The 19,254-nt window shown below is 38.3% G+C and overlaps 1 protein-coding gene across 3 annotated transcripts in view; it reads left to right on the top strand.

Moving 5' to 3' along the window:
- Positions 1-19,254, top strand: part of TFPI (tissue factor pathway inhibitor) — an 87,387-nt gene that overhangs the window by 34,819 nt on the left and 33,314 nt on the right. For all 3 annotated transcript variants that reach the window (XM_030803344.1, XM_030803345.1, XM_012501700.2), the window contains exon 2: positions 15,722-15,844. In XM_030803344.1, the coding sequence (XP_030659204.1) occupies positions 15,736-15,844 (109 nt within the window). In that variant the 5' untranslated portion in view covers positions 15,722-15,735. The remainder of the gene's footprint in view (positions 1-15,721; positions 15,845-19,254) is intronic.

Raw genomic sequence — 19,254 nt, 5'->3', positions numbered from 1 at the left:
TAGAGAAGAACATAAATGACCTGATGGAGCTGAAAAACACAGCATGAGAACTTCGTGAAGCATACACAAGTATCAATAGCTGAATCAATCTAGCAGAAGAAAGGATATCAGAGGTTGAAGATCAACTTAATGAAATGAAGTGTGAAGACAAGATTAGAGAAAAAAGAATGAAAAAGGAGAATGAACAAAGCCTCTAAGAAACATGAGACTCTATGAAAAGACCAAATCTATGTTTGATTGGTGTACCTCAAAATGACTGGGAGAATGGAAAGGAGCTGGAAAACACTCTTCAGGATATTATCCAGGAGAACTTCCCCAACCTAGCAAGACAGGCCAACACTCAAATTCAGGAAATACAGAGAACACCACAACGATGCTCCTTGAGAAGAGCAACCCAAAGACACATAATCATCAGATTCACCAAAGTTGAAATAAAGGAAAAAATGTTAAGGGCAGCCAGAGGGAAAGGTTGGGTTACCCATAAAGCAAAGCCTATCAGACTAACAGCAGATCTCTCTGCAGAAACTCTACAAGCCAGAAGAGAGTGGGGCCAATATTCTACATTCTTAAAGAAAAGAATTTTCAGCCTAGAATTTTGTATCCAGCCAAACGAAGCTTCATAAGGGAAAGAGAAATAAAATCCTTTACAGACAAGCAAATGCTGAGAAATTTTGTCACCACCAGGCCTGCCTTAAAAGAGCTCCTCTAGGAGCACTAAACATGGAAAGGAAGAATCGGTATCAGCCACTGCAAAAACATACCAAATTGTAAAAACCAACAACACTCTGAAGAAACTGCATCAACTAACAGTCAAGATAACCAGCTAGGGCCGGGCATGGTGGCTCATGCCTGTAATCCCAGCACTTTGGGAGGCTGAGGTGGGCGGATCGCCAGGTCAGGAGATCGAGACCATCCTGGCTAACATGGTGAAACCCTGTCTCTACTAAAAATACAAAAAATTAGCCGGGCAAGGTGGCGGGCGTCCATAGTCCCAGCTACATGGGAGGCTGAGGCAGGACAATGGCGTGAACCCCGGGAGGCAGAGCCTGCAGTGAGCCAAGACTGCACCACTGCACTCCAGCCTGAGTGAAAGAGCGAGACTCTGTCTCAAAAAAAAAAAAAAAGATAACCAGCTAGCATTATAATGACAGGATCAAATTCACACATAGCAATATTAACCTTAAATGTAAATGGGCTAAATGCCCCAATTAAAAGACAGAGACTGGCAAATTAGATACAGAGTCAAGACCCATTGGTATGCGCTATTCAGGAGACCCATGTCAAGTGCAAAGACACACATAGGCTCAAAGTAAAAGGATGGAGGATTATTGACCAAGCAAATGGAAAACAAAACAAAGCAGGGGTTGCATTCCCAGTCTCTGATAAAACAGGCTTTAAACCAACAAAGATCAAAGAGCTAAAGAAAGGCATTACATAATGGTAAAGGGATCAATGAAACAAGAAGAGTTAACTATCCTAATATATATGCACCCAATACAGGAGCACCCAGATTCAAAAAGCAAGTTCTTAGAGACCTACAAAGAGATTTAGACTCCCACACAATAATAGTAGGAGACTTAAACACCGCACTGTCAATATTAGACAGATTAATGAGACAGAAAATTAACAAGGATATTTAGCACTTGAACTCAGCTCTGGAACAAGTGGATCTAATAGGCATCTATGGAACTCTCAACCCCAAATCAACAGAATATACATTCTTCTCAGCACCACATCACACTTATTTTAAAATTAGCCACATAATTGGATGTAAAACACTCCTCAGCAAATGCAAAATAATGGAAATCATAACAAACAGTCTCTCAGACCACAGTGCAATCAAATTAGAACTCAGGATTAAGAAACTCAAAACCGCACAACTACATGGAAACTGAACAACCTTCTCCTAAATGACTACTGGGTAAATATCAAACTTAAGGCAGAAATAAATAAGTTCTTTCAAACCAATGAGAGCAAAGACACAACATACAAGAATCTCTGGGACACAGCTAAAGCAGTGTTTAGAGGTAAATTAATAGCACTAAATGCCCAAAAGAGAAAGCAGGAAAGATCTAAAATTGACACCCTAATATCACAATTAAAAGAACTAGAGAAGCAAAAGCAAACAAATTCAAAAGCTAGCAGAAGAAATAACTAAGGTTAGAAACAAGTTCTTGGTGCTGCGAAGAAAACGTGTGCTCAATAAAAGATTACTTAGTAAGGCAATTTTACTTTTGTAGTGTAGCAGGACGAGCCACAGACAAAACTCCTCAGACACCAGGTTAAAGAAGGAAGGAGCTTTATTCAGCCAGGAATTTCAGCAGACTTGCACCTCAAAAGCCGAGCTCCCTGAGTGAGCAATTCCAATCCCTTTTAGGGGCTTACAACTCTAAGGGGGTCCACGTGAGAGGGTTGTGATCGATTGAGCAAGCAGGGGGTACGTGACTGGGGGCTGCGTGCACTGGTAATCAGAACGGAACAGAACAGGATAGGGATTTTCACAATGCTTTTCCATACAATGTCTGGAATCTATAGATAACATAACCGGTTAGGTCAGGGGTGGATCTTTAACTACCAGGCCCAGGGCGTGGCACTGGGCTGTCTGCCTGTGAATTTCATTTCTGCCTTTTAGTTTTTACTTCTTCCTTCTTTGGAGGCAGAAATTGGGCATAAGACAATATGAGAGGTGGTCTACTCCCTTATTCCCCCCTCTTTGAGAACCTCTGTCATTAGTGGGGGTTCTCACTTTCATCCTCACTACCCATGTCTTCTTGCAAGACAGATCAATAGTGATTCATATAGTACACTTGTGCTGAAGCATTTTGGTGAACTAAGGTAGTGATGAAGTTTTTTATTACTTGAAGGAGTACAGGTAGCAAACAAGGGAGTAGTAAGCAGGTTTCTATTACTATTATAATGTTTATTATAAGAGTTTTAAATCCTCTTAGTTCTGGAAACCATTTCCAAACATGGCCCCAGGATTAAATCCATGCCACACTTGCACAGGCACATGTGCCAGTTTTGTCATATCTTTAACTGTGTCTTCAACTACTTGCCCTTGATCATTTATGTGCAAACAGCAATTGTTTAGGTTAAATTTTCCACAGACTACTCCTTCAGCTGCTAGCAAGTAGTCTATTTTGATAGATAGCATTTCTCATCTGGGTTTTTGCTGGGCTAAAACAGTTAAAGCTCTGCCAGTTTGATTAGTTATTATTTCTAAGACAGCTTGTAACTGTATGATTCAGTTGAGCATATAAATGGGGGTTTGGTATCCCCACGAGCCATCTTGTGCCTAAGTGGCAGGTCCATAGTACTGTATGATTTTTTCAAGGGGCCACTCATCATCTTTCCAGTTGCCTATAGCTATGCTTCTCTTTTCTCGGTAAGCATAGACTGGGAAGCCTAGAAGTGTGCCTGTTTTTATGGGCACTAGGAAAAAGGATGGGTTATAGCACACATCAAGCTGGTCACTTCCAGGGCTATATACCTTGTACAGAAGAGCATTATACAAACAAGCTCCTTTTAGAGTCCTGGCACACTTATAATAACCATAAAATAATAGAACTGTAGCAACCTTTTGTCCTACTGCAGTGACTTGACGTATATGCTGGGAACAGTCCTCAGTCTGGGAAAGGTCAGTTGAAATCCTTACTGTACAAGTCCAAATTTTAAGGAAAATGAGTCCCATGATGAGTTTCCTCATGCTTCAGCTGTGCGTGGACCAGTCAGCTTCTGGGTGTGACTGGAGCAGGGCTTGTCATCTTCTTCAGAGTCACTTTGCAGGGGTTGGTGAAGCGGCTCCCGTCCACGTGCAGCTACCAATCTACTGATGTTCAAGGACGGTCTCAGAGTTTGGGCCTGCTAGAATAAACTGAGTTCAACACCTCTACACAGTTATGTTTAACTGGGCTCTCTGATACGGGGAGCAAGGTGGTGGGGTTTAGGGTGTTGCAAACTTCAATGGTTATGCAGGGATTTTCACAGAGCAAGCTCTGGTATCTAGTTAGTCTAGTATTCTTTAGCCAATGATGTCCTTTGGTATTTATTAAAGTCACCACAGTATGGGGGGCCTTTATCTTTAGGTTTTGCCCAAGAGTCAGCCTATCCACTTCTTATGCTAGCAGGGTTGTTGCTGCCAAGGCCCTCAAACATGGAGGCCAACTCTTAGAAACACCATCTAGTTGTTTAGAGAGGTAGGCCACTGGCCTTGGCCAGGGCCCCATCATCTGGGTCAAAACTCTAACCGCCATTTTTGTTTTCTCTGTCTGACATATATAGTGTAAAAGGTTTTGTCTGGTCAGGTAGCCCCAGGGCTGTGGCCAACATGAGTTTTCTTTTAACTAATGAAAAGCTCATTGCTGTTGGTTGTAATAGATGTAGTTTATCCAATCTACATTTTTATTAACTGTCACCCACCAAAATATTGACTCAAATCCTGCAGCTGTTTGATTTTGGGCTTTAAATTGATCTGGTATTCCCTTTTGGACTCCAATTGCATCTAAATAGATGTGAGAGTCAAAAGACCCATAAGGGGCTTCTCTCGCTTTATGATGTCTTATTTTTCCTCCCTCTGGTTGACGAAGTGCCAGGGTGAAAGTGATAGCCAATTGGACAAAAGCACAAATGCCACTCCAGTTATTTGGCAGAGTGCCCAGTAAAGATCCACCACAATACCACCACACATCCGCTTGGGGATGAACAAGGGCTGACTGATTGATAAGCTCTTGAAAATTCTTAAGCTCACTGCATCCCTTCAGGTCTCCAAGGAATGCTAAGTTTTCTCCCTGTCATGAGAGACATGAAGTGAACCTAGTGTTGGGAGACGAAAGCGGGATGGCCCTTGAGGGCTGACCCGCAGGGTGCTGAACTTCTGGATATAGCAGAAAGAGCCTGGCATGACTTATTACTCCAGGCTGTAGAATGCTGGAAAAGAGCTACCATGCAGCCCATGCCTGGTTGAGTGGAGGACCACCTTAGTGGAAAGGGGACAATCTGGGCCCCTGGCCTGCCATGTGCACAAGCATAAGAATTGCTTTTGTTTAACATGTGGAGGGAATATTTGATCCATTCCAACCAGGCATTTGCATCTTGGTAACCTGCTTAATTGCCAAAGTTTGTATTAAGTCTTTTACTTCTATGATCCTCTAGTAAAATGAATGTATGGTTTTAGGAAATTACAAAAACCGGTTGGGGAAGTCCATCCTTGCTCTTTAGTGGTCCACAGAGTGTTGGACCAACTATGGCATAAAAGCTCTACATCGGGGGGCAAGACTCCTAGTTGGCATTGGGGTCTTTATGGAAATCTCCCTGGATTAAATGGTCCCAATTTACTAATGCCCAGTCTGAGGAGAGTCAGGAAGGACAGAGGTACTTTTCTGAAGTAGAGAGCTGTCTTTGACTTTGCAAGTCTCCACAGGGTATAACAAGGCAAGCATTAAATGCAATAGTGTGGGCAAAATTGACTTGGTTATGTTAATAACTAGATGGTCAGCAATAGAGCAAGGAAAGAAGAAAGAGTAATAGAATAGATGAAAGAGTTAAATTTTTCTTAGCTTAGTTTGGTAGGGTTTTCTCCTGGGACTACGGCCCAGGACTCTGGAGGGGGTGGTGCTTTCTTGACTCGGGTGTGATGAATCCATCCCCTTTCCATTGTATGAACAGCAGTCTCGGTGGTTAGCAGCACAAGGTAAGCTCCTTCCCAGGCTGGCTCGAGTTTTCCTTCTTACGTGATCTTTAGGCTGGTGCTGGTTTACCAGAAATTCTAGGGGTGGTACGTGTGCTAAAAGACTTTTAGTTTTGGGTGAAAGGAAAGTGGAAGATAAACCAAGTATATAATTTTTAAGAAATTAATCTTTTGTTTTAAATGTGGGGACATCAGCAGTGGACTTTATAGTCCCTGGTGCCTTTCTACCGTGAAATTTTTATTTCTCAGCACCTATTTTTATTAGTTTTTAGACCAAAGAAAGCCAAACACCATTTTATATTTGACAATGCTTCCTGTATGATTTTTATACCAGATAAGCTAAATTTCACCTTTATATTAGTGTGTTATTAATGTTGAACTTAGTTTTAATAAAACTTCGTAGACATATTTATTCAATTTTTAATGTCAGACCATAAGGTAAGATTTTTATAGACTCTTTTTAATCTTTTATAATTTTTGTTAAAGAGCAGGTTAGTGATTTAAGAAAAACCCGTCGTGTTTTTATTTTAATGTTTAGTTCACAGAAAAATTGGATGATACCTCTTTAACTTCAGCTAATATGTTTACACACAGAATATTCTTTACGATTAATGTTTTAAAACTTGCTTAAACCTTCAAAACAAAACTTTTTTTAACCTTTTAATGTAGGTAAAAATCCACATTCTTATGCCTCCTTATAATCCCTTTGCCAAAGATATATTTCACTTTCCTTATACATCTTGCACATAAACTGTTTCTTCAATAGTTTTACATTCAGGAGGCCCAATTACTTTTAAATTATACAACATTTATTGCATAAATTCTTTTTTATAACTTTTTTCTCTTTCATGACTTTCACAGACAATTCTTTGACATGCCTTAACTTTCTGACTTATTACAAACATTTCTTTCTTTAAACAACCAGTTAATTTATTTCAGAACAATAATTTACCATATAACATTCTTTTTACATAAATTTCGCACCCCTCCCCCCATTTTTTCCCTTTTTTTTTGAAGATGATAACCATTCTTTTCCAAAGCGAACTTCCTTTATGTCTGTGGACTAGACTAAGGCCACAAGATTAGAAGTTACTATAATACATGTTACACTTTTAACTTTTAGCAAAATTTACTTTTGTTGAAAACCTTGTAAGTCTGGGATTTCAATTATCCTTTGCTATTAATAAGACCTTGTTTAGTTCAAATTAACTTAGAATTGGTATAGATGGCTTTTTTTGTTTTCCTTCATTTACCCAGGAGGAAACATCTATCGTCCTGACCTGAAGGGAGTTCCTCTTAGGTCTGGTTGAACCTTTGTATAGTAATTAAGATTTAAATCCCCTGTTAGGAAACCTGCTAGGTTAAGGGAATTTTCAGTGGTTAATGTTAAATCATCTTTTATCTTTTTTTTCTAACAGAATACCCTTATACTTTAAGATTTTTAAGTTAGTAAGCTACATTTTTGTCTTTTTTTTTTTTTTTTTTAACTTAGGATACTTCTGAACTGGTAAGGTGTGCTCACAATGAGGTTTCCCCTAAAAGTTATTTTTCTACTTTCTTCTGTTAGCAAAGCAGTTGCCACTACAGATTGAATGCATTTGGGCCATCCGCAGGTTACTGGGTTAAGGATTTTTGATAAGAAGTCTAGGGGTTATCAGTGGCCTCAGTGCTTTTGGGGTATTCCCTTGTTTACACTGACAACAAAGTGGTATTGGAGTGTTACAGGGTTATGGAAAATACCTTTAATTATCAATTATAGGTTTTAAATTTACCTTGGCTTTTAAAGGAATAGGGTACACTGTATTTTTTTCTTAACTACTTGTATATCGCTCTCTCTCTTTCCTTGACTCCCTTTTTGTCTTTCTATCTCTTCCTCTCTGTCACTTTCTCTCTCTCTTTGCCTCTTTTCCTCTCTGTCTCTTTCCTCCCTCTCTCTCTCTGCTGGTCTTTCCTTGCCTCTGTCAGCCGCTTATGCTGCTGTTCTCTCAACCACTGTGGGGCCGGAGGGAGGGGATCTAAAATCGGCTATAACCAAGTATCTATGTACAGGAACTGGTCTGCGTGCCCTGGTTTACAGGTTACCTTGTGCCATACCTTTGAAACAAGGGACCTGTCCAGGCTTACTTCTGATGGGAAACCCACCTCTAATGCTGGTCAGTCTATTTCACATAAAGTTCTAACTTTTCCTGGTGTCAGAGTAACACCATACTCTCCCTTACATCCTCTCTTGAAATTTTTCAACATAGTTCCTGGTGGGGTGGGCTTACTTTGTGCCTGACCCATGCTTCCTTGAGACAAAACACTACACTCACACCACATGCACACTGCAAAACAAAGAACGGGTAAAAAGGGCACACAGACACTTTTACAGTTTACACCAAACCAGAGTCAAAACCAAAATCAGAGCATCAAGAAATCCAAGTCAGGTCAAAACCAAAACCAGAGTATCAAGCAATCCAAGTCAAGTTAAAAACAAAAACCAAAGTGTTGGTACAGACAAGCCGTGGGTGATCAGGCCACGCTTCCACTCAAATGGAGTGGGCAAGTTCCAAAGACCAGTCTTACCAAGTTTCAGATGTCCAGACTGCAAGTGCCAGTTCTTTCCCGGTGTTCAGCCACTGCGTTGACCCTCTGCGGGGGCCTGCCATGCACTGCTCTAAAGAGGCATTCCACTGGGGCAAATGCCTAGCCGGGAGCACTCTCAGGATCCGCTCAAGCTGGCCAGAGTTCCCACAGGGATGCTCCACAGGGCAGGCCTAAGTCGCCTAAGGGGCTGCCTCGGCCTCTGTTAATCAACTCGCTTCCTGGTCAGGGAACCAAGAAATGTAGCAGAACGAGCTGTAGACAAAACTCCTCAGACACCGGGTTAAAGAAGTAAGGAGCTTTATTCAGCTGGGAATTTCGGCAGACTTGCATCTCAAAAGCCAAGCTCCCCAAGTGAGCAATTCCTGTCCCATTTAAGGGCCTACAACTCTAAGGGGGTCTGTGTGAGAGGGTCGTGATTGATTGAGCATGCAGGGGGTACATGACTGGGGACTGCATGCACCAGTAATCAGAATGGAACAGAACAGGACAGGGATTGTCACAATACTTTTCCATACAATGTCTGGAATCTATAGATGACAGAACTGGTTAGGTCAGCGGTCGATCTTTAACTACCAGGCCCAGGGCACAGCGCTGGGCTGTCTGCCTGTGGATTTCATTTCTGCCTTTTAGTTTTTACTTCTTCTTTCTTTGGAGGCAGAAGTTGGGCATAAGACAATATGAGGGGTGGTCTCCTCTCTTAGTAGAAGGGTGTTATTCGCATGTCATTTTGAAAGCACACCAAGAGGGGTGGGCAGGGGTTTTTATTTTTAACACGAGGGGGTTTTACTGTTGTGTCTTTTTTTTACTGGCTGAGTTGGACTGTATAATCTAAGCTAATTTTGATTTGCTAATCTGAATAGAGCAAGGATGTGGGTTACAGTGGTAGGACAAGTAGTTTCAGCAGGAAGAATAGTTGTAGAGTGCGTAATTAAGGGAACAGAACAGATGTAAGTTATAGATTAGGACTGGTGGGAAGGGTTGTTTACAGCACAGTTAACTATAGAAACTGGAGAAACAAAGAACGGGAAGAACACGGAACTAAAACTTTTTGAAGATGAATTTATCATCTCTGACATGTGTCTAGTCTCTGTTAGCTGGAGTTGGACTATACAATCAACACTGAACTTGATTGGCTAACTTGATAGGGGCAGGGGTGTGATTACACTGGTGGACAATGGGAGGGGTAATTTACAGATTGATTAGCAGATGTGGGCTCTGTAGATAAGGAGTAATAGGAAAGTTGTTTACTGAAACTAAAACAGGGAGGCATAAAGGATAAGCAATGTAGTTTGGCTTTGGGAGTAGGGAACAAAGAGCAAGGATGCTAAAAAGCCAAATTTTTAAAGAGGAACTCTTTTTATATCTGACAACTAAGATCAAAGGAGAACTGAAGGAGATAGAGACAGGAAAAACCCTTCAAAAATCAATGAATACAGGAGCTGGTTATTTGAAAAGATCAGCAAATAGGTAGATTGCTAGCCAGACTAATGAAGAAGAAAAAAGAGAAGCAGCAAATCGATACAATAAAAAATGATCAAGGGGATATCACCACTGATCCCACAGAAATAGACTACCATCAGAGAATACTATAAACACCTCTACACAAATAAACTAGAAAATTTAGAAGAAATGGATAAATTCCTGGACACATACACCCTCCCAAGTCTAAACCAGGAAGAAGTCGAATCCCTGAATAGACCAATAACAAGTTCTGAAATTGAGGCAGTAACTAATAGCCCAGCAACCAAAAAAAGCCCAGGATCAGACAGATTCACAGCCGAATTCTACCAGAGGTACGAAGAGGAGATGGTACCATTCCTTCTGAAACTATTCCAAACAATAGAAAAAGAGGGACACCTCCATAACTCATTTTATGAGGCCAGCATCATCCTGATACCAAAACCTGGCAGACACACAACAAAAAAAAAGAACATTTCAGGCCAATATCCCTGATGCGAAAATATCCCAATGCGAAAATCCTCAATAAAATACTGGCAAACCAAATCCAGCAGTACATCAAAAAACTTATCCACCACGATCAAGTTGGCTTCATCCCTGGGATGCAAGGCTGGTTCAACATACACAAATCAATAAACTTAATCTATCACATAAACAGAACCAATGACAAAAACCACATGAGTATCTCGATAGATGCAGAAAAGTCCCTCAATAAAATTCAACACCTCTTCATGCTAAAAATTCTCAATAAACTAGGTATTGATGGAACGTATCTCAAAATAATAATAGCTATTTATGACAAACTCACAGCCAATATCATATAGAATGGGCAAAACCTGGAAGCATTCCCTTTGAAAGCCAGTACAAGACAAAGATGCCCTCTCTCACCACTCGTACTCAACATAGTATTGGAAGTTCTGGCCGGGGCACTCAGGCAAGGGAAAGAAATAAAGTTTATTCAAATAGGAAGAGAGGAAGTCAAATTGTCTCTGTTTGCAGATGACATGATTTTATATTTCAAAAACCCATCTTCTCAGCCCCAAATCTCCTTAAGCTGATATGCAACTTCAGCAAAGTCTCAGAATACAAAAATCACAAGCATTCCTATACAACAATAACAGACAAACAGCCAAATCATGAGTGAACTCCCATTCACAATTGCTACAAAGAGAATAAAATACTTAGGAATACAACTCACAAGGGATGTGAGGGACCTCTTCAAGGAGATCTACAAACCACTGCACAAGGAAATAAAAGGACACAAACAAATGGAAAAACATTTCATGCTCATGGATAGGAAGAATCAATATTGAAAATATTGAAAAATATTGAATCATCTATTGAAATTTATAGATTCAATGCTATCCCCATTAAGCTACCATTGACTTTCTTCACAAAATTAGAAAAAACAAACTACTTTAAACTTCATATGGAACCAAAAAACAGTGCGTATAGCCAAGACAATTCTAAGCAAAAAGAGCAAAGCTGGAGGCATCACGCTACCTGACTTCAAACTACACTATGAGACTACAGTAACCAAAGCAGCATGGTAATGGTATCAAAACAGATATATAGACCAATGGAACAGAACAGAGGCCTCAGAAATAATAGCACACATCTAAAATCATTTGATCTTTGACAAACCTGACAAATATAAGCAATGGGGAAAGGATTTCCTATTTAATAAATCATGTTGGGAAAACTGACTTGCCATATGCAGAAAACAGAAACTGGACCTCTTCCTTACACCTTATACAAAAATTAACTCAAGATAGATTAAAGACTTAAACATAAGACCTAAAACCATAAAAACCCTAGAAGAAAACCCAGGCAATACCATTCGGGACATAGGTATGGGCAAAGACTTCATGACTAAAACACCAAAAGCAATGGCAACAAAAGCCAAAACTGACAAATGGGATCTAATTAAACTAAAGAGCGTCTGCAAAGCAAAAGAAACTGTCATCAGAGTGAACAGGCAACCTACAGAATGGGAGAAAATTTTTGCAATCTATCCATCTGACAGAAGGCTAATATCTAGGATTTACAAAGAACTTAAACAAATTTACAAGAAAAAACAACCCCATCAAAAAGTGGATGAAGGATATGAACAGGCACTTCTCAAAAGAAGACATTTATGCGGCCAACAAACATATGAAAAAAAGCTCATCATCACTGGTCAGTTAGAATGGTGATCATTAAAAAGCCAGGAAACAACAGATGCTGGAGAAATAAAAACTCTTTTATACTATTGTTGGGAGTGTAAATTAGTTCAACCATTGTGGAAGATGGTGTAGCAATTCCTCAAGGATCTAGAACCAGAAATACCATTTGACCCAGTATAAATCATTCTACTATAAAGATGCTTTCACACATATGTTTGTTGAGGCACTATTCACAATAGAAAAGACTTGGAACCAACCCAAATGCCTATCAATGATAGACTGTATAAAGAAAATGTGGCACATATACACCATGGAATACTATGCAGCCATAAAAAAGGATGTGTTCATGTCCTTTGCAGAGACACGGATGAAGCTGGAAACCATCATTCTCAGCAAACTAACACAGGAACAGAAAACCAAACACCACATGTTCTCACTCATAAGTGGAAGCTGAGCAATGATAACACATGGACACAGGGAAGGGAACATCACATACTGGGGTCTGTCAGGGGGTGGGAGGCTAGGGGAGGGATGGCATTAGGAGAAATACCTAATGTAGATGATGTGTTGATGGGTGCAGCAAACCAACATGCCATGTGTATACCTATGTAACAAACCTGCATGTTCTGCGCATATATCCCAGAACTTAAAGTATAAAAAAATAAATAAAGGAACAGTATGGAAAGTTAGGGGTAGAAAGTAACTTCATAGTGGAGAAATCTAACAATCGTTACCCCAGTCAGGTATTTAAGATCAATAGCAGTCATAAATTATGTTGGTAGTATGTATCCTTGTCATAATGTGACAAAAATGGCACTTTAACTCTGTTATCTTCTTTCCCAAACCCCATAACCCTGGTCTAATTATGAGTAAAAACATCAGATAAATTCTAGTAAGAGGATACCCTGCAAAATACCTGACGAGTATTATTCAAAACTGTCAAGATCATCAAAAATAAGAAAAATCTGAGAAACCGTCACAGCCAAGGGAAGTTAAGGAGAGATGACAACTAGAGCAATTTGGTATTCTGGATGGGTTGCTAGAACAGAAACATGCTAGGGAAAAGCTAAGGATATTTGATTAACATATGGACTTTAGTTAGTAACAATGTATCAATTTTGGTATATTAATGATAAGTGCGCCATACTAATGTAACATGTTAATAGGGAAACTGGGTGTGACGTGTATGAGAAGTCTGTACATTCTTCTCAATTTTTTTTTTGTAAATCTAAAACTTTTTTAAATAATAGGGTCAATTTTTTTAAAAGAAGATGTTTCTATTAGAAAGCCAGGATTATGGGCTTATCAAGCAGATCTTTACAGCAAATTCTCTGCTGATCTATGGAGGGAGGAGATCCGCAAATGGTGTTTTATAAACTTCTGTTTTCTAATTTTAAGAAAGTTGGATTTTTCCAAAAGGAAAAAGATTTTGCATGGTATATAGAAGTTGGTGCATGGATTCATCCCTACATTAAATCTGTTATCACCCAGAACCAGACAGAATTTTTGAGTAAAAATTTAGATATTTGATTCCTCCTGCAATTCATGTACCTTATTTGCCTTTTGCTTTTCTTTTTTTTTAAAAAAATTACATATGCTACTATTTAGCTATGGCTTGCTGTGGTATATAGTCATACAGTCATTTATCTGTCCAACACCCTTCCCTTCTGAAAGCAACAATTTCCTCCTTCTGGGAGTTATACTTGTCCCTTTCCACCACCCAAACCATATGGTTCCATTAATATTTGCCATGTCATTACATTTTCTGATTCCTGACCCCGGGCTGGTTTTGGGTCCACCAAATCTATGATGGTCTCCTACAATTCCCAACTCAAATGGATTGGTCCAAAAGGTGTCCCTTGTTTCATGCTGAAACTATCAGAGCTCGTCTCAAGCTGTTTAAGCCTGGACCATAAAGAGAAGTAGTCACACTATTTTGATTGAAAAACTCTTAAGGTTTAAAACCCAGGACAGTCCATTGTTCATGCATCATGCTATGCAGAGAAGATTGGGTCACACTGAGAGAAAATAAAGCTGTCTAAGGAGTGTAGCCACAATGAGAGATACCTGGTGGTGCTCAGCTCACCAGTTCTAGCTGTTTCTGAGAACCAATGCAAGCCTGCCCTTGTCATCTCAGATTGTTCCACATATTCTAGAATAATAAACTGATGATCCAAATTTGTCAGAGCTGGTTTCTAATCCTAGCACCCAACGAAAGTCTAAAGTACTGTTTAGGCAATACCCTAGGCCGCCATTTTTTAAGAGAGGAACTTGCTGAATTTAGAGCACTCTCTCTCAAGGGCTTCAGCAGGCCCCCAGTCTCAGCCTGCTTCCTGAACTGTGCGATGCAGAGCACACTCTGTATTTTATACTCAAAGTATAGCAGGATAGTATATTTCAAAGAATCAAATGAAAATAAATGAATCTCTGAAAAATATGTGTTCAAAAATGCGATAAGGATTAGAAGTTTAAAGATTCTTCAAAATCATGTATCTATATAAATATGTATATATATTTGTGAATTCAAATGGTTTATGGTATGATTTACAAGATATATGGCATCTCTACTGACTAAAAATCAAATGTATGTTAACACCTGCAAAGTGTGTGAGAAAAAAAGGTTATATATCTCACTAGTGATTTTAATGAAACTTAAAGCATAATAGCATTTATTACTTCATTATTATATGGCTACCCACAATGGTGTATATTGCAGCTGTGATCTGCTACAGACAAAACCAGATAATTCTCTAGATTGTTTTTGATGGAGTGTCTGTCCCTGTATTTGTGAATGTTTGCCGATAAGATCTCGCTTTCCTTCCTGACTGGAATGGCACTGGTGGCTGAGAACAGGAAGGAAACAAGTGTTCCCTTCTTTTATTTTTCTGTGTTGCATGATCATTACACTTTTCCTTCCACCTTTAAATCCAAAGAAGAAGTCATCTTTAAAAACATAGAGGTGTTTCTTTCTTTCTTTCTTTCTTTCTTTCTCTTTCTTTCTTTCTTCTTTCTTTTTTCTTTTTTTTTTTTCTTTTTTGGCGATAGATCTTTAAACAACGTTGAAACAGGAAAAGTCTCACTCTCCTATGGAAATCTGTTTCCTTTAGAGTGTAAGAGTGATGGCTTATCACTTAGAGTCACTTTTCTGTGAAACTTTTTGAATCAGATAACTCCCTAAACTGGGGAATAATGAACTGGGAAAGAGGACTAACTCGAATGTCAGACACTTCTTTTGTCCTCTGTTTTGGCTGTCTGCTATCTGACAGAAAACCTGGTTAGGAAATTGATGTAAATAATGTATTTTTTAAAGGAAACAAAGATGAAAATTCTGCAAATGTGTTTCCTTTTTAAAAGAAGAACTAGAGCAGAGGGAAAGATAAATCAGGAATTAAAAGTTGCATTAAAGAAATAATAGAAAAATGCCTAAATAATTATTGGTTCTAACTGAGAAAGAATAGCTGTGCGAAAAATGCAGAAAGTAAAATCGCACATGGAAATGGACTTTAATACATACTTCGCCATATTGATCAGCATTTACCCATGTCTCTCAATTACTGTCCTTTTTATTTATATTTTCAAAGTTGAAATATGACCTGTTTGCTTGAATATTAATAAATATATGCACTGAATGTGTTTGCCCATAATTCTGAATACTACATATACGTTTTAAGTATGACTCATTGAGTATGCACAGAGAAATGTATGTGTATACACATAAAATGGCATAGAAATTTGCATATGAAGTACACATATGATGTTTACTAGTCTGTAAATGAGTGCGTATTAACACTTGATTTATTAGATATGTATGGGTTCTGTATTTCAGAGGTGATTTACACAATGAAGAAAATACACGCACTTTGGGCTTCCATATGCCTGCTGCTTAATCTTGCCCCTGCGCCTCTTAATGCTGATTCTGAGGAAGATGAAGAACACACAATTATCACAGGTAAAATATTAGAAGCATTTATCTTTTTAAGCTAGTTAAAGCTCCCAATTTTAATCTAAAAAATCTACCATATTTTTCCATTGTGGAGGGAAATTAGTTATGATTGAAGTGATATTTTTCTTTGGAAATTTATTATACATAATGTGTGTGTGTGTGTGTGTGTGTGTGTGTATACACGCACATGTGTGTTTTAAACAGTCCGAAACCAAGTAACTAGCTGAAACACTTCTCTCTTTTTTTCAGCATACAGTATTAAACACTGGAGTAGCTCTGGGCCATTGCAAGGAGCAAAATGTTGTAAAAACAGCTCCCTATGATATTTGATGCTACCCTTTGGCTAGGAAAAGTGTGAGGAGGAAAGGAAACTTCAGACATCTGAGGTTTCAGCTATTCTCTCTTTCTTCCCCATATTTCCAAAATCAAAACTTCCCAGTCGAGACTAATATAAAAATCTAGTCAACCAGGACACCAAAGGATCTAGCAATATAAGTTAGATCTAATGCCATAAAACTCTGTGCCTAAAAATGAGAATATTAACAATAAAAAATAGAGCAAGGAGAAGACTGTATGGTGATGGTTATTGTGGATATATACCTTTCTTAACGTAACATTTTGTGGCAAATTAGTAAATTGCTGACAGAAATCTCAAGCATTGGTATTAATGAGAGAATATTAACAAAATGATAGCTTATTTTTCTATAGCAGTTTAAGATGTAAAAAAGATTTCCATAAATGCATTCTTATTTGATATCTCCAATAGCTTTTTAAAATGACTGTGTTCAGTGTACTTTAATAAAGTTTGAATAAATACATCTTCTGGGCCTGAAACTGTGGAAGGTGCTAGGGAAACATGTATGGCTGAGATAAGGTGCTCAAGAATCTCGCCATTTCCTAGGGGAGTGTGAAGGGGGGGACAGTTTATTTCCGTATAAAGTAGTAAACAAAGTGACAGAAGCATGGAGAGTGCTGCTGTTGATGAAAAGAGGAAGGAGATTCAATCAAGCTTGGTTCTCTGAGGGCTCTGCAAGGGGAAGTCATGTTACAAAAATTTCCTAGAGATGAAGCATTATTTAGTAAAAACCCTAATGTACCTTTTTGAAAATAGGAATTTGAACATTATGAGTTTCAATCCCTCATTCAGCTTTTTTCTCAAAAGTTGGTGGGTTAAAATTTTAACATTCTGGAGGTTACAGAAACAAGGAAGGTGGAGGATAAAATAAGTCCTAACAGGGAAAAAACAGGCAATCTCACTTGTGGGAAGTGAGAAGCAAATAGATCCAAGTGTTCCCTGTATTGTCCCAGTCCAATTTTCCTCAACTGGACTGAGAAAATGAATATTGGTTAACCAGGAAGTTCCTGAAATTGTTGCTGCTGCCACAGTCAATCAATAATCCAGAATTAAGTCATCAGTAATTAAGCCAGAATTTAAAATTACTACAAGGTAGCTTCCAAACCTAGGTGGATAACAAAGAATTTTGATATTTAAGCTAGACTTAAAGACCTCTTCACCAACTAGTTGCAATTTTATCTAGTTTTATTTTCTTTTTATTTAAAATTAATTTTTATAATAACCTTATCTTACATCTGAAAAAATTCTATTTTGGAGATACAGTTTATCACATGATGCTAAGATCATAACATCATTTTATAGAAGTATATTATTTAATTGAAATAAAGTACTCATTAATAGAAAAATACATCAAATTTTATTGCTTCTCTCACAAGTAAATAGTAGATGATTTTTTAGCCATCAAATCAGCAGGGAGGATAATCTAGAATTAATGTCTAGATAAGGCAAAAATGACAATAAAAAGAGTGGTGATAAGCTTTTTAAAACAATTCCATTGGGCTAGGAGAGAGAAAATTAAGAGTGAACATTTAGTGAAAGGCAAGAATCTTTTGTAGGATTTAGAATCAGACAGACCTGAGTTTGCAGGTGTAGTTTGCCACCTAGTACCTTTGTGAGACTGAGTAAGTTATTTAAACTTTCTGACTACCAGTGTCCTAAGCTGTAAATGAATAATGTAAATAACTAATTTCCTATGGTTTTTATATAAAAAGTGGAAAAGCATCTGGCACATTTTCTGACACGGAGAAGGCAAAAGGTACATGTGTTTTTTTCTTCCCTGCCAGAAAAAAAATAAAATAAAATAAAATAAAATCCTTTAATTAGAGTCTAGCAGCATGTGGATTCTTAGATGGTAAGTTACCCGAAAGCCCTAGATTCGCAAATAAGTTCCAAGAGGATAAGCATTCTTACAGTCAAGGGCATGACATGTTTTCAGGCAGCAAATATTATAGTAAGCTTCTATCCAACATCCCAGGACATGGGGTGGGGGGAGGGGAGGGGAGGGGAAGGCAGGATTGTAACCTTTAGACTATGAGACATAAAATTCATGACATCAAATGCAAATGATTCAATATAAACCAAGTTCTATTTATATGACTGGATCAGATTAAATTCCTTTTAGATTGCCCTGTATGTGTTTTGCTTTTTCATGGCTGCTGGCAGATAATTATTACCTCTGTAAATATTTCCTTCGAGTCTCAGGAAAGTTATTGCTGACACCTTCAGGCTAATTTAGGCATCCTACTGTTCACTCGCACAGCACCCAGGACTTTCTGAATATTTATGTAAGTCCTTAGTGTCTATATGCTCCATGAACGAGGGGCTGCTGTCATCTAATTTACTGTCATATCTGTAGTGACAGCACAGTGCTTGAGACATGGTCAATACCCAAGTATTAACATTCAAAAGGGTTTATTCAAAATAAGAAATGAAAACCAAGGCAGATTTCCATCCCTTTTGGGTGGAGTGGCATGGCACTGTGGGTCACACAGCACACCTGGCCATTGCTTGAGTCCAGGGATGCTGTGCTTAGGTGTGGGCTGCAAGATCATTGCACAAAGAATATTCTAATACAGGATTTCTATAAGAAATACATTAAAGTGTGAATAAAGACAAATAATCACCTAATAATTAACAAGATATAATTCATAAAAGTTAATACTTAGTGTTTCTCCTAGAAAATTTCTAGAAAATTATCACCTACTTCCATTATTGAAACCATTTTTAGTTTCATAAAGGTGAAGGTTTGAAAAAAAAGTTGTTGATTGAGTGGAAATTATATAATTAAAACTGTATGCTTGATCCAAATGCTACTTTAGGAATGTCAGTCACATATCTGTGACAATATCATGCAGTTATTAAGAATGCGTGAGATAGCTATTGTAAAACCATATGAGGATCAATTTTAAACCCATCATTTATGGTATGAATTTAAGTTATTTACTTAATTTCTGCAATGCTATTTTATAATTTATAAAGTGAAGATAATAATGCCTAACTCAGTAGGTGGTTATGATCATTAAAGGGTACAATTACAAAAATGTCAAGAGTATTGTAATTA

Source organism: Nomascus leucogenys, chromosome 22a, assembly GCF_006542625.1.
Source record: "Nomascus leucogenys isolate Asia chromosome 22a, Asia_NLE_v1, whole genome shotgun sequence".
NCBI lineage: Eukaryota > Metazoa > Chordata > Mammalia > Primates > Hylobatidae > Nomascus > Nomascus leucogenys.
Note: the sequence above shows the minus strand (reverse complement) of the source record. Positions and strands in the feature narration are given on the sequence as shown.